This window comes from Lactuca sativa, chromosome 5 (assembly GCF_002870075.4).
Source record: "Lactuca sativa cultivar Salinas chromosome 5, Lsat_Salinas_v11, whole genome shotgun sequence".
In the NCBI taxonomy this organism is placed as follows: Eukaryota; Viridiplantae; Streptophyta; class Magnoliopsida; order Asterales; family Asteraceae; genus Lactuca; species Lactuca sativa.
This window is the reverse complement of record NC_056627.2, coordinates 54,110,228-54,125,386: the sequence shown is the minus strand read 5'-3', so window position 1 is coordinate 54,125,386 and position 15,159 is coordinate 54,110,228. Positions and strand designations below refer to the sequence as shown.

General features: G+C 37.4%; 1 protein-coding gene and 1 long non-coding RNA gene across 2 annotated transcripts; one reads left to right on the top strand and one right to left on the bottom strand.

The window, feature by feature from the left end:
- Nucleotides 1-8,612: 8,612 nt before the first annotated feature.
- Nucleotides 8,613-9,619, bottom strand: LOC128126374 (uncharacterized). The gene is made up of 2 exons (XR_008224239.1): nucleotides 9,460-9,619; nucleotides 8,613-9,075 (listed from the first exon to the last, which is right to left on the bottom strand). It is a non-coding gene; the product is annotated as an uncharacterized LOC128126374 (long non-coding RNA).
- Nucleotides 8,657-10,778, top strand: LOC111902363 (isoaspartyl peptidase/L-asparaginase 1). Its single transcript, XM_052764170.1, has 4 exons — nucleotides 8,657-8,879; nucleotides 9,619-9,852; nucleotides 9,973-10,059; nucleotides 10,206-10,778. The coding sequence occupies exons 1-4, from the start codon at nucleotides 8,718-8,720 to the stop codon at nucleotides 10,665-10,667; spliced, it is 945 nt and encodes a 314-aa protein (XP_052620130.1). The 5' UTR covers nucleotides 8,657-8,717; the 3' UTR covers nucleotides 10,668-10,778.
- The last annotated feature ends 4,381 nt before the right edge of the window (nucleotides 10,779-15,159 follow it).

Genomic DNA, 15,159 nt, shown 5'->3' with positions numbered 1-15,159 from the left:
TACAAATCATGTGTTTTTAGTAGTACAAGCCATATACTACCTTCCACACCTATCCATACTCTCATCAATAATTATTTCGAATCCTCTAAGTCACCTTCTCAAACTCGTACTCTAAGTACCCTGCTAAACAGCGCATCCAAACCTACTACAACACTTCTAAGGCTCTCCTAGGTTCCTCACTCACCTTGCCATCAGTTGCTGAAGAACCTCTACTAATGTCAATTAACTACTTCATGAATATAATTACTTTCAACAAAGCTTAGATAATCCTTCGACTAAAAGACTCAACCTACAACGGTTAGACTAAAACGAGAGTTGCACAATAAGGCCAAGTCAATCACCCTAAGATTATTTAACCCTTACTGCATGTTACTTAACAATTTCATGTAATAATTAGCTCACATAAATATGAGTTCCACAAAGTGTCACAACTAGAAATTTTGTGTCTTGTAATCACTACACTCAAGTAAAATGTAGAGTCAAAAACTTAAGAGCATGTATGATGCTTACTCTATGACAACAAAAATTTCAATCCAATACACCATTCAAGCACTTCAAATAGTCAAGAAGTAATTGGAAACCCTAGAAGTTCGAGAAATCGTGAGACTCCACGGAGTACCAGTGTCTATTATCTCGGATAGGGACAGTAGGTTCACTTCACGTTTTTGGCAATCACTCCAGAAAGCATTGGGAACTCATCTCGACATGAGCACCGCTTATCATCCACAAACGGATGGTCAAAGTGAACGAACCATTCAAACGCTCGAAGACATGCTCCGCGCATGTGTGATAGACTTTGGGAAGACTTGGGATACCCACTTACCCTTAGTCGAATTCTCGTATAACAACAGTTACCATTCGAGCATCAAGGTCGCTCCTTTCGAAGCACTATACGGGCGTAAGTGTAGATCACCGTTATGTTGGGCTGAGGTGGGTGATACCCAACTAGCAAAAGCACATACGTCGGACAAGGCACTAACGGGACCGGAGATCATTCGTGAAACCACAGAAAAGATCGTTCAAATCAGAGCTCGATTACAAGCATCGCGCGACCGACAAAAGAGCTACGCCGATAAATGGCGAAAGCCCTTAGAATTTCAGGTCGGGGATCGAGTACTATTGAAAGTCTCACCCTGGAAAGGAGTTATTCGTTTCGGAAAACGGGGAAAACTGAACCCACGATACATTGGACCTTTCGAGATCGTCGCCCGAATAGGTCCCGTGGCGTATAAACTGCAACTACCCGCAGAGCAAAACAATGTACACCCCGTGTTCCATGTCTCTAATCTAAAGAAGTGTCTATCGGATGAAACACTCGTCATTCCCCTTGACGAGATCGAAATCAACGAGAATCTCCTGTTCGTTGAAGAACTGGTTGAAATCATGGACAGGGAGGTGAAACGTACTAAGCAAAGTCGCATCCCGATCGTGAAAGTACGGTGGAACGCAAAGCGTGGGCCAGAATTCACGTGGGAACGCGAAGACCAAATGAAGCAAAAGTACCCTCACCTATTCTAGCATTCTCAAATCTAGCTTTCAAACAGAATTTTGGGACGAAATTCCCTCTAACGGGGGGATGATGTCACAACTAGAAATTTTATGTCTTGTAATCACTACACTCAAGTAAAATGTAGAGTCAAAAACTTAAGAGCATGTATGATGCTTATTCTATGACAACAAAAATTTCAATCCAATACACCATTCAAGCACTTCAAATAGTCAACAAGTAATTGGAAACCCTAGAAGTTCTTGTGTAGGTCCACTTTGGACTAGGACTTTCTTATGGGGCCCAATGGGCCAATAAGCTTCCAATTTGACTATCTTGGGCTTAGAACCTTTAAATAGGCTCTAATTGGACCTACTTTCATTTATTTCAACATTTTGGGCCATATTGGGCCTAGAATGAAATAAATTAAATATTATGAACCATAATTAACCTAAACTAGCCCAACAAAGTATAAAAATCACACTTATATTTTATAGGGCCAACAACCATTCAACTTAACTCTAGTATGGGCTTAGGGGCAATAAAGCCCAAAAATCTTTTTCTTCTCTTCAAATTTCGGCCCAAGCCCATGAAAAAGGAAGGGTTGACTTATGCTAGGCACCTCAATATTATATTGTGGGTATCTAAGCTATTATTCATCATACATCCAAGCCTTACTCACATTCCCATGCACACTCTCTTCTCCCTCTTTTTCCTTTGGCCGAGAGCAAGAAAGGAACACACACACCTCACAAAACTCTCTCTAAATTACTCAAGAATCATCCCCTCTTTCCATCCAAAAATCTCGAAAATTTGGCTTGAAGCCTAAGGATCTTCATAAAGAAATCCATCATCTAAGGTAAGTTAATGTCTAACTTATGATCTAACTCCCTCCACTTCATCAAAATCTCTTCTAAATTCATTCAATCTTGTGATCTTGCACCTTAGAAGCTCCTTAAACTCGAGATCTTCGGTTTTTATAAGTTTTGTGGGGGGGGGGGGGGGGGGGGAATACAAGCAAATGTGTAGATCTATGAGTATATGTATGCTTTCTATAATTTCTATGTTTATTTACATGTTCTTATGTGATTATGGTGTTGAAACTAGTCAAAAAGTCCTTAAAATCGAGATTTCCATTAGGATGTATGAAACTCCTTGGGCTAAAAATCCCATTTTTGGACTCAAAATGTTAAAAATATAAGGTTAAAGGGCCCAAAATGACAAAATACAAATTCTGATGGATGAAATGAGTCAAAACAGTTTCAACAATGTATTTTTCTGGAAATATTCTCTTTGAAGGATTAAATGTGAAATTTTTAAGCATAATGGGCCAAAAATGAATTTTTCGGCCCAATAAAGCCCAATTTGCGAGATTTTCAAATTAGAGGGGCTGAACTGTATTTTTCTGTAAAACAGGGGACTACTAGTGCTCCAAGTCCATTTCAAGGGTTAAAAATGCTTTTCATATTTAAAAGGGACCAAAGATGCAAAAAATTTCTACTTTGGGCCAAAAGTGTAAAAATTGCGAAAATAAGGGTTTCAGCCGAGAAAATTTCATTTGAGGGACTAAAACTGTTTTTCAAATAACTTTGAGCTGAAAAATACCTTTTCTACAAGTTTTGATACTAAAGTGTCAAGAAAAATGGTTTAAGGACTAAAATAGAAATTCTTGTATACAAAGGGTCAAAAGTGTAAATTTATCCAAAAGAAAGGGGCTGCAAAAATGTAAAATTCTAATGTTTTAAACAATAAATCCGACATGATGAAATACTAGTACCTCGACTATCGCCGAAATATAATACACCTTCAACACCAAAAATCGTTATCAAACGAATTGATTCGGTCTCGAATCAATAATGAATCCGAAATTACTAACACGACGATACTTCAATACACACGCGGAAATCTCAGGAATTCAATACACACGCGGAAATTTCGGGAAGTCAATACACACGTGGGAATACACCAGACGTCGATACACCGTCTTTGGGCCCGAAAGTTTCAAATCGTGTTTGTTGGGCCTAGCTAGCCCAATGACATGATCTTTAGGCCCGAAGGAAACTCGCTTACATGTAGTTGGGTCTTATATGACCTAATCCCGTGTAAAAGGACTTTTATAGGCTTTGTGTTGTTGGACCCCAAGGGCCCTCTGGTGCTGCTAGTAAAGTCGAGAATTCACCAAATGCGAGTCGGGCTAAGGGCCCTTCGCATTCACGATAGCCTTGAACGACTTATGGAAAATATCGGGGGCTTCGCACCCTCTTTTCCTCCTCGGTTGTGGGGCTATGAGAAGTCCGGGTGATTGGATTAAGTGAATAGTGCGAGCGATGCCTAAGGGATCGTTTGTATAGTTGTAAACTAGTCATTTTCATTAATGTGTGTTTATAACAATTCACAATCCATAATTAATCCAACGTCACCGGGACTCAACGAATACACCCGTCGCAATGAAATAACAAAATATAAATCATTTGATGCAAAGTATTAGGAAAACATCGGGTTTTCCTAGGGTTTTCAATTAATACACCTACGAGTTACATACCGAGTTTTACAAATTGTACTTTTACATTTATAGAAACAAACAAGCATACTTACGGATCTTCACACTTTTTATACTATGCTCTTTTCAGAAAATATCAGATTTTCTGGTGATTTTCAAAACAATACAAACCACTATATTTCAAACATTACTTATGAACTCACCAACATTTCATATGTTGACGTTTTTCAAAATACTTGTATTCTCATGTAACAGGTAAATCGAAAAGGAAAAATGTACTCGGTAACGTCTTGCTGTTGTTTTAATTAGTATCGAACAATTTACTTTTGGGCATGTAATATTATGGATCATTGTACTGAATGAAAACGCTACCAGTTGTAACATTTCAATGCTTGGTAATGTATGATGTTATGTTTCATGTATATTCATTGTGATGGTATTCAATTGAGTCACAATAGCCCTCGGACGTTTCAGCCGTCTGGTTCGGGGGTGTGACACAAAGCACAAACCAAGCAATATTCAGGCATCGGAAAATCTAACTAGTGCATCACCTAATCAGGCCATTCTATCCAACATCTGATATCCATAATAGCATGTAGCGATTCCAATTCTCATAATAGGCATAAAGGCATTTCTCCTAAGTAGACATCCTAGCATGAAACTCTGAGCAAATCCTTATCCTAACTTCTAGTATGCGATTCTCATATACTCATATCAAAACGATAAGCATAACAAAACCTTCTTATATAGGTACTTTGGGAAACCCTTACTTGAGCTCAGTTGATTGCACGCATCACACCCCCTTTTCTTTATAAAAATCTTTTTAGAAACTTGTTTTGTTTCAAAAGATTACCAATTCTTTAGTTTGAGTTTAGTCACACTCGGGAGAGTGCCTGAATCCCTCAAACCAAGGCTCTGATACCAATTTGTTATATCCAAAAAATTCAACGTAAAATTTTCATTTTTAAAACACTTAAACCAAACAATTGAGTTGTTCCAAAACTAGTTATAGAGATCTAATCATTCAAACATAAGAGTAAAATCATAAATAGTCAATGTGGAAAACACTAGGGGATGATGTGCAATCACGTCGGGCCCTTCCCTTTGCAAACAGAAGTACCTAAAACCATAAACACATAACTGTATGCACAAAGCTTAGTGAATTTCCCTCAAAATATCACATACCATAGTAGTTCAGGCCTAGCCTACATACATGCCTTTGGTCCTAGCCCACAAACTTGGGCCTAACATACATACTTGAGCCTAGCATACATACATATATGCAAGAGTCACACAGACAACTAGAATACTATAAAACATAACCAATGGGCCGACATTGTTGCCTTCGACCCACAAGAGTCACACAGATAACTGTGAGGAGACTCACCTTGCTATGGTAAACAATAGTCAACCGCTCTCACAAACCGGAACCGAGAGCCAAACACCACCAAAACAACCAAGCATGATAAATTCTTAGTCTACCAACATACAAAAATATCAAAATTCATCCAGGTCAAAAGTCACCCATCAAGGTCAACGATCAACGTCCAAGGCCAATAATCCTTCATAGCCGATTGCCACGCCGTGACCATCCCTTGGCCACGTCGTGACACACAAATTCGACCTGATCAGTCGCGAATTCCCTAATCGTCATGGTGTGGCGACCTGGTTCTACATCGTGGGGGATGGTCTGAATGACTAAATTGAATTTAGTTATTTATGCTCCATTCCAAGGGCTCAAACTCACAGATCAACACCTTATCAGAGTCTCATTGGATAAAGTTTCCAACTTTAGCCCATAAGACACCCCAAAATGACAAGATCACCAAACCTAGATTCTTAAAGTCCAAAAGAAGCATATCTTAGTGCAACGCCCCAAATTTCAACCCTAAAATTTTCAAATTAAAAACTTTAAGTGTTTATTCAATACACAACTACATGATCTTAAAACATTTATCAGAGTATCATAAAAGGTTATCATGTGCACAAGTCCCCCATTGATGCGATGCAATCGAGCCGTGCCCCTCATTTATATAAGAAAACCTGAAACATGTAAACCATAAATCGTAAGCACAAAGCTTAGTGAGTTCCTCAAAATACCACACACAACACAACATAAGTAAACAACTATGGGTTATCCAAAACTAGCTAGATCTAACAAACACGTCATCAAGATTCAAACTTTATACCTTTAGAAGAGAGATCAAGGTGAATAAAGTCTGGATCTACAAGCTCCAATGCAAACAACATTTATCCAATGAGCTCCTTCTTCTCCAAGATGCACTAAGAACACTTCAAAGCACTCAAAACACCTTCTTTTGCTCAAAAGGCTCAAACTAGGGTTAGGGTTTTCATGGGAGAATGTTGGAGAGGTAGAGGCTGAAAATGTAATGGTTTTGGGGAAGTTAAGGAGCATAAATAAGGCTCAAACCATGAAAATAGAGTTTGGGCGCTGATCACGTATGCCTAACGTACTCAAGATGCCCTAGTATGCCCATCGTACTCCCCGTACGCCCAACATACACAGCTTAACCCAAAACTGTCCAAACTTCAAACGGTCATAACTTCTTCATTTCAACTCTAATTTTGACGATCTTTATATCCACGGGATGGTATTGAGGAGCTCGACAACCATATGTAATTACTTTTTACTTAAAACACATCGAACTAAAATTCATAATTCATAAAAGAAGTCTGAAACACTACTTTTCCCATTTTACCCTTTGACTCCAAAGCACAAACCGAACTCTTGGATCACATAATCTACATTGCCTGTATCCGAATGGGTCTAACCCTCTCTTTCCTAAAGCCTAGATCCTTATGATACTTGATATTCAGGTCTCAACCCCGAATTATGAAACAACTCGAAACAGGGTGTTAAACTTAACCAATAAGTCCTAGATCCTTAAGGACACAAGATCAACTTCTCTAGAAGGTTTTCCTTCCCTCCGAAGGTCACAAATATAATTTCTTTATGGACATGCATGTCATATGCATGTCTTCTTCACTTTAGGTCAAAAAGTGGAAGAAAAGGGCCAAAACTCAAACACGGACTCCAAAACACCATGAAACTCCAGATCTATAAGATATGATACCAAAGGGACCTCTAGGATCCATAAAGTTTCCAACTTTATGGAATTCTACAATTCCAATTATCCTAACAAGGAGAATAGGGGACAAAACCTTAGATTCATAAACATAGAAGCATAAAGCTAGGATCTTGAACACTCACTAAGAACCAGAGATGTCCAAGAGAGATCCTCAAGTTGGCCAAGATGGACCACAATCCTTCCCAAAACTTCTTTTTCCTTTAAAAGTAACCAAAAACTCCCAAAATAAGCTCACACTTACAAGGAGGGTTAGGGTTAGGGTTTCCGAAACTTGAGGGTGATTGAGGTTGATAAGGAACCCTAAAAATGACTTAGAGGGATTTAAATACAAAGCAAACACTAAAAGAATCATGAGCTTGGGCCAGAACAGCTGCCATGCTGTGCCGATCCAATAACACACGCGATCCGTTAAACAATTGCCACTCTATGGCCCTCCTTGGCCACATTGTGGTACATGATTTCCTCCAAAACTTCATATTTGGTCCCTGATAAAAGTAAGCTTAGCTAATCTGGAACATGGGTGTTACAATTGCATTAGCCGACAATGTCGATCCAATAACTTTCACGTACTAATTTCATAACTGCCGATCCAATAACACGCGTGAAAGTTATGAATGTTTAAAGTTGGGACATCTTTTATTTTTCACCGAGTAGTCTACTTTAGAGACTAAAAAAATATAATTTTCTGACATCTAAATTTGAAATGTTATATGTGTGATACGTAATCTTTGTTATAAAGAAAACAATGAAAAAAATATTCGGGTTAAACGGAGTTCGTACGAACGCTTTCGATAATATTAAAGTTCAAAGTTGAACCTGATTTTTACAGATGATGGATTTAGATAATATCAATGTTTTAAAAACCGTTTTTTTAATTGAACCGGTCGGGTGACGTTTTACGGTTCAACCGGTTTAACCGGTTCAACCGGACGGTCAAACCGGTGTTATATTTTTATATGTTTTTAATTATCCTGCATATATTGATTACAAAACTTATCATATTTTTAGTATTACAAATGTAAATAGAATGCAACATATAAAAACAATCATTATAGAAGTCAAAATCAAACAAAGAAGCCTAAAACAAACACAAAAATCAAAAAATGTCCAGTTCAACCCGATCCATTCCGATTCAATTTAACCGGTTGAACCGGTTTTTTACCAAAACCGGCCGGTTCAATCCGGTCAGGAAATCATTATAAAACCGGTCCAAATCGAACCGCCCTCACCTCCGGTTCCCGGTTCGACCGGTTCAACCGGCCAGTTCGAACCGGTTTTTAAAACACCGGATAATATCAACTTTTGGCATTTTGCTAATTTAAACTATTTTTTGAAAATTGGTATGTGGGATTAACCTAATTTGTTAATATTTTTTCTAAAATTTTAGTTGGGTGTAGTTGATATTTTATATTATTTTTTAATAAAAATATGTGTAACTACAAATTGTATTCTTCAAAGTCGTTCTAAAATATAAAACTAATGAATCAATTCTAAAAAAATAAAAATAAATGATGAATTACTCGAATTAACGATCCAAAAATAATATAAAAAAGGGAAGAGGCACGGCGGGAGGGTTTCAAGTAATCAAGTTGCAGTAGAAGGAATACCGAAAACGTAAATCATGGGATGGGCAATAGCTTTGCACGGCGGAGCCGGCGATATTCCGGTCGATTTACCAGCTGAACGCCGTGAACCTCGAGAAGCTGCCCTCCGCCGTATCCTTCAGATCGGTGTCTCCGCTCTTAATGCCAAATGCTCTCCCGTAGATGTCGTTGAACTTGTGGTATTCTCCTTCACTTCATTTAAATTACTCTTCCAGTTGCATAATTGTTGCTCTAAGCGGTTTATGTTCTGTTCATATCATCTCTATGATCTCTTCTGAGCTTCTCCTCACGCTAGCTATTCGATGATGCCAATTCTACGTTTCTGTTGGATTTAATTAATTTTCACTTCGCAGAAGAGAGATGATCCTGAGACGTCTGAATAAATTTTTTTCATTAACAGTACTCTGTTGTTTATAGCAATGATAATTAATAATTAGCTTGTTTTGTTGTCTTAATTCTGAGAAGTTTATACGAACTATTCTCATGTCAATCACGCCTCTAACTTCACAATTATGGCTGTAAAAAAGTCCATCCATGTTCATATCATTTCTATGATCTTTTCTCAACCTTTATCCGTGCTCTTGTGCTTAGAATATGATTACCTTGAATCTAGTCCAGTTCAATCGAATGAATTTTCAGCATGTTTAAGAGAAATTATTGAAATTCTAACTCTATGCTAGGAACGACTGAGACATCTAACTGATTATTCATTATTTTAACAATACTTTGTAATTGATTCCAATGATAGTTGGCAGATACCTTGTTTTGTTGTGTTACTTGATTGCGACAAGTTTGCACATTAAAATATCCTCATGATTTCTTCATTTCTTAACTTGTTTGAGTGTTGATTTGTATGAGGAATTTATGAAACACAATCATACTCCTGATTCCTGTAACCCCTTGTATTGTAATTTGTAGGTATGTGAACTGGAAAACTGTCCAGACTTCAATGCTGGTAAAGGATCTGTTCTAACCACCAATGGAACAGTTGAGATGGAAGCTTGCATCATGGATGGAATTTCAAAAAGATGTGGTGCAGTTTCTGGTGTCACAACAGTTGTCAATCCCATCTCTTTAGCCAGAAAAGTCATGGAAAAAACTCCTCATATTTATCTTGCTTTTGATGGAGCAGAGTCCTTTGCAAGAGAACAGGTTTCCTTTCTTTTCTTTCATTTTTTTAATCACCATCATCATATGAAACACTCCAAAATGATTCGAATCCCACAGTTTTTATCTGATTCTATATCTTTTGTACAAAATTACTTTTGTTAGGGGCTCAAAACTGTAGATAGGAGCCATTTCATCACCCCTGAAAATATCCAGAGATTAAAGCAAGCAAAAGAATCCAACAGAGTTCAAGTATACTCATTTCCTCTCACTTCTTCACTTGATTTAAATTCAAATAACATACAAATTACTTTCAATTATTTGATTTAAGTTTAAACAAATAAAAGTATGTTGATACTCCATTTATTTAATTTTAAATTGAAAACAAATTCTTGTAGCAAGACTATACACAACCTATTAAAACACCAGATGAGAAGGTTCCTGACGACGGGGATAGCAAACTTGGAACCGTCGGATGTGTGGCGGTGGACGGTCTCGGCAACCTAGCCGCCGCCACTTCCACCGGCGGTCTGGTCAACAAAATGGCGGGAAGGATCGGAGATACGCCCATCATCGGTGCAGGGACCTACGCGAATAAGTTGTGTGCCGTTTCTGCAACCGGCAGAGGTGAAGCTATAATCCGGGACACGGTGGCGAGGGATGTGGCGGCGGTTATGGAGTATAAAGGTTTAGGTCTGAAAGAGGCGGCGGCGTATGTTGTACATGAGGTTACGCCGATGGGAACCACCGGCTTGGTGGCGGTGTCTGGTGGTGGTGAGGTTGCTATGCCTTTTAATACGACGGGTATGTTTAGGGCTTCGGCTACTGAAGATGGGTTTATGGAGGTTGCAATTTGGTGATTGGAGTGATCGATCTCATCTTATGTTATTTTTAATGTGTGTTAATCACTTAGTGGGATAGTTATATTTGTCTTAATCTATTAAGATATTAATCTTTTCCCCGTTTGTTTTTTTTTTCTGTCTTAATTTCTTTCCTGATAAATTTAATAAATATTTTTAAATTTTATAGATAAATTAGTCATTTGTTCTAGCAACTTTATTCATCCAAAAAGACAAACATAATTGAGTAATCTAACCCTTTTCTTGGGTTTTTTTTCTAAATATAATTTTTTATTGCAAAATAACCACATATTCCGGAATGGGTTGTTCCGGAACGAAATCCGGATTATTTTTCGGGTGACCCGATCCATTTCATTGGATCCGAAATACCTATTATGGTCTTCTAGATAAGCCTCATATGTTTCGGAGTGAGATTTTGAATTTCAAAAGACAAAATTGCAAGAATGGTCCCTGTGGTGTGTCAAAACTAGCAACTTTGGTCCAAAATAGGTTTGGCTCGCAAGAATGGTCCAATAGTTTTGTTTTGTTGCGAATTTAGTCCAATTTCCTATGAACTTTTTTATAATGACGAATTTGCCATTTTTAGTTTTATTTTCTTAATTCTTTTTATTGCATAAATCAGAAATAGAAAAGAGAAATAAAAATACACACCTCATCCCTCCTTCCTCTCTTTCTCTTTCTCTCTCTAACGCATTTTCATTTTACAAGAACACACGCTGCCGGAAAAATTAGATCAGTTGGAATCTTCTCGTCGGACCGCCACCCTCTGCCACAGTAGCCACCATCTAGATGGAGTCACCACCCGCTCATCTCTCTTCCTCCCCCGCTTCAGTTTTTAGCAGGAGAAACCCTAACTCCAGTTCTTTGTTTACAGATTTGTGGTTCATTAGACCACCGTCGGCGCCACCCCTTAGATGTTTAGGTCTCGTCAGCCATGAACTCTAAATCTTTCGGATCTCGGTTCTTCTTTTCTATCAATTCTTCTCTCGTAGCAATGGTGAGCTCAACGTGACGAAGGCTTTCAAATGGGAGGTTTTTCAGATCGAAGGGTTTTCAAATCGAAGGATCATAGAGGCGAAGATCTGAAGCTAACAAAGAGGGTTTTGGTGTTTCGAGTGTGAGTCCAAGATAGATCTGAAGAATTGGAGGAGCATGACGGTGGAGATCTTGAACTTTTCTTGGTGACGATTTAGGGTTTGTTAAATGGTCGGCGTCACCTCCGTACAAATGAAGACAGAGGTTGCAAAGATCCCAAACAGTAACCCACGTTGGAAACCTATTCCGGTGAGAGGTGGTGACTCCGGCTCCAGCGACTCCAACGTCTGATCGATGACTTTCTAGATCAAGATACCAATAACATCCACCCTCTTCTCCATCGATTTTGTTTTCAGAAATCGATAATCGATTTGGTTTTCATTTTTGTTTTCTGGACGTTTTCAGATTTCTAGTTCATGAGTGTTCTTATTCCAATTCGAGTGATATGGAAAAAATTGAGTTTGTAGAAAATTGGATTGTCCATGATTTAGATTGCAGATGTGAAAAAAAATGATTATTTTGTTTTTCAAATATGAAAAAAAAAATTTGTTTTGCTGGAGTGGTGGTGGTGGTGGTTTCCGGTAGCAGTGGTGACCAGACTAGTCTTGTTGGGAATAAAGAAAGTAGGGTTACATTTTCTTTTTTCTTTTGTTTAAATTTTAATTAGAAAAATAAAAAGAAATTATAAACAAATAGAAAATTAAATAATAAGGGCAAATCCGTCATTAAAAAAGTTCATAGGAAATTGGACTAAACTCGCAACAAAACGAAACTATTGGACCATCCTTGCGAGTCAAACCCATTTTGGACCAAAAGTTGCTAGTTTTGACATACCACAGGGATCATTCTTGCAATTTTGTCCAAAAAGAATTAAGAAAATAAAACTAAAAAGGGCAAATATGTCATTATAAAAAAGTTCATAGGAAATTGGACTAAACTCGCAACAAAACGAAACTATTGGACCATTCTTGCGAGCCAAACCCATTTTGGACCAAAGTTGCTAGTTTTGACATACCACAGGGACCATTCTTGCAATTTTTTTCATTTTAAAATCCGCAATATAATTTGAGGCAACAACTTTATTCTGGAAAGACGCATTCCGATTCCGACACACAACTCCATTCTTCGACACACATCGACACCCATTTCCGCCACGGAAGACGAGCATTATGACCCCGTTATTTTACTGGTACGTTCTTCGTTTTCTCTTTTTTTTGTTTAAGGTTTCTATTTTTCTACTGTTATTATTCCTGAATTCGTATACTACCTTCGGGATGAACTGAAAATGTTCTGGAGCTTAAATTAAAGATGTCATTGTTGTATCACCAATTGAAAAGTAGTTTAGATGTTTATGTATTGTTGATTTACATCGAAAAAGTAGTGTTCCAGATCTTAAAATTTCATTCCGGAAGCCACCAGAACACGAAAAACTATTTCAGAACACGAGAGGAACATGAAGAACATATCAATAACCGCTTCTAAACAGGTCCGGAATATTTTTCATTTTCATTTTCATTTTAGAATGAAGTGATAACATTTTTCTTATTTTTGCAGCACGCCATGGTTTTTGATGCATCAATTACACTCTCGTGTAAACCCAAAATCGATGGGGAAATTCTTGCAGCATTCAGAAACAGACCTAAATGCGAGACTATGTTCCAGAATACATGTTTCAGGAGGTGTGGTGGTTATCGAGGCCAACAAAATAAATAACCATAAATCTTGTACACTAAAATAGTGTATAGTGGTAAATGGATCGACTCCACTAAGATTGATTCAATTTGTTACTTCTATGAAAATTTTTGTTATACAAATACTTGTAAAATGACAATAAAAGTAAAGTGGTGGTTTCAGTCTTTTGAAATATTTGAAAGAAAACTAAAACTAAACTTAGATTTAAATAACACAATTAAACAAAAGAAAGAATTTGATGTAAAATCAATGAGAGATAAATGATTGACCTTGGCTTTCATCACATGGACAATTAGTTGATTATCATTAGACATTATGGTGCAAGACTTATGATTTTATTTTAACGTGGCTATAGCAACCCAAGAAGCTTGAGGTCACCTAAACTTTAGTAAAATAGCTAGAGAAGCTCATAACATATTTCTTTAGTTAAAGTCACAATTTCCATTAAACATGTAATTAGTTAAAAATAACTAGCATTAAGAACCAAAAAGTCACCAAATCAAAGAGGAGTCAAATTTTTTCACTACCATGTTGGAGAAAATGTTTTTGTGGTTGTGTGAAGTGAAAACTAACACAAGAACCGCTTTTTACTTGCTAATATGAGGATCCACTACTTAATCAAGAAATTAGTAAACTAATTACCAAATATACATCTAAACTCATGAATAAATACATATAGATGGTAAGATGTTCAAATGCAAAACACTTTCATAAAAATCATCACAAGTTCATAATATTCTTCAAACAACTAAATATCCATCGATTTTACCAAAATCAACCAATATTAGTTTATCCTAGCATGGCTAAACTCATGATAACAAAAGAAAAGTTAAAAGTACCCAACATGTAGTAAGAATCAAGAGAAAAAAGATGGTGTTTTGATGTTCTTCAAGAGCTCCAAGACCTTCAAAATCTCTAGAGAAATGACCAAATTTTGGATGTGTAGTAGTGTGCAAAAGATTCACACCAACCTTCCTCAAAACAACATTCAATAAAGAATTTCGAAAATGCCCCTACATGTTTGTGTGCAGCCGCACAGCTGTACGCGGGTGGGTTGCGCGAGTGAGACTTGAATTGGGTTCCTTTGAGTTTTGATCCTCCAAAGCTTTAACCCACTAGCCCATATTGAGTCCAATCAGCTCATAGCCCATTTTTCTTTAAGTTTTCTTCATTTTAAGCCCAATTTGGCTTCTCCAAATCACCCATAGCTCACGTAATCGCTTAATCAATAATCTTCACACACACAAAAATTCTTCCAACTTCGTTTAAGTAAGAGACCATCTTCTTCAATGATCCATCCATCAATAGCCCACTATATGCATCATCTCCACTAGTTATTAAGCCTATAATCCTTGTTGTCCTCCGAGTCCAATCGCCTCCCAAAGATCCCACTCTGCTAGTTTCCTTAAAATCTGCAATTATGCTCACGAAACTAAAAGTACCCGAAATAGTCATAAATAACAAAAAGGAAAATATGCATGAAGATTAGCTAAATTATGAATGAAATATGCTAAAATAAACTATAAAAAGAAGTGAATGAAATGAAACAATCAAAGTGGTTAGACATTCCTAATGTAGATGGGGATCAGTTGCTTCTACATTACATTTTTGCCACGAAGTTATCACCGACCTCGAAGCCAAGTAACGGAAATGGTTTTTGAGATTGGGGATTACGAGCTGTCTTTTGAGAAGAAAGAATTTTGTCTCATCACCAACTTCCAGTTTGGTGACTATTTTCTTGCTTCTGTGTCCGACGTCACCTTTT

Excerpts from the sequence above, each read along its gene's own strand:
- LOC111902363 (XM_052764170.1), top strand. The coding sequence starts at position 8,718 with ATGGGATGGGCAATAGCTTTGCACGGCGGAGCCGGCGATATTCCGGTC. Across the intron at positions 8,880-9,618 it reads TAGATGTCGTTGAACTTGTG|GTATGTGAACTGGAAAACTG; the intron begins GTATTCTCCTTC and ends TGTAATTTGTAG. Across the intron at positions 10,060-10,205 it reads AAGAATCCAACAGAGTTCAA|CAAGACTATACACAACCTAT; the intron begins GTATACTCATTT and ends AAATTCTTGTAG.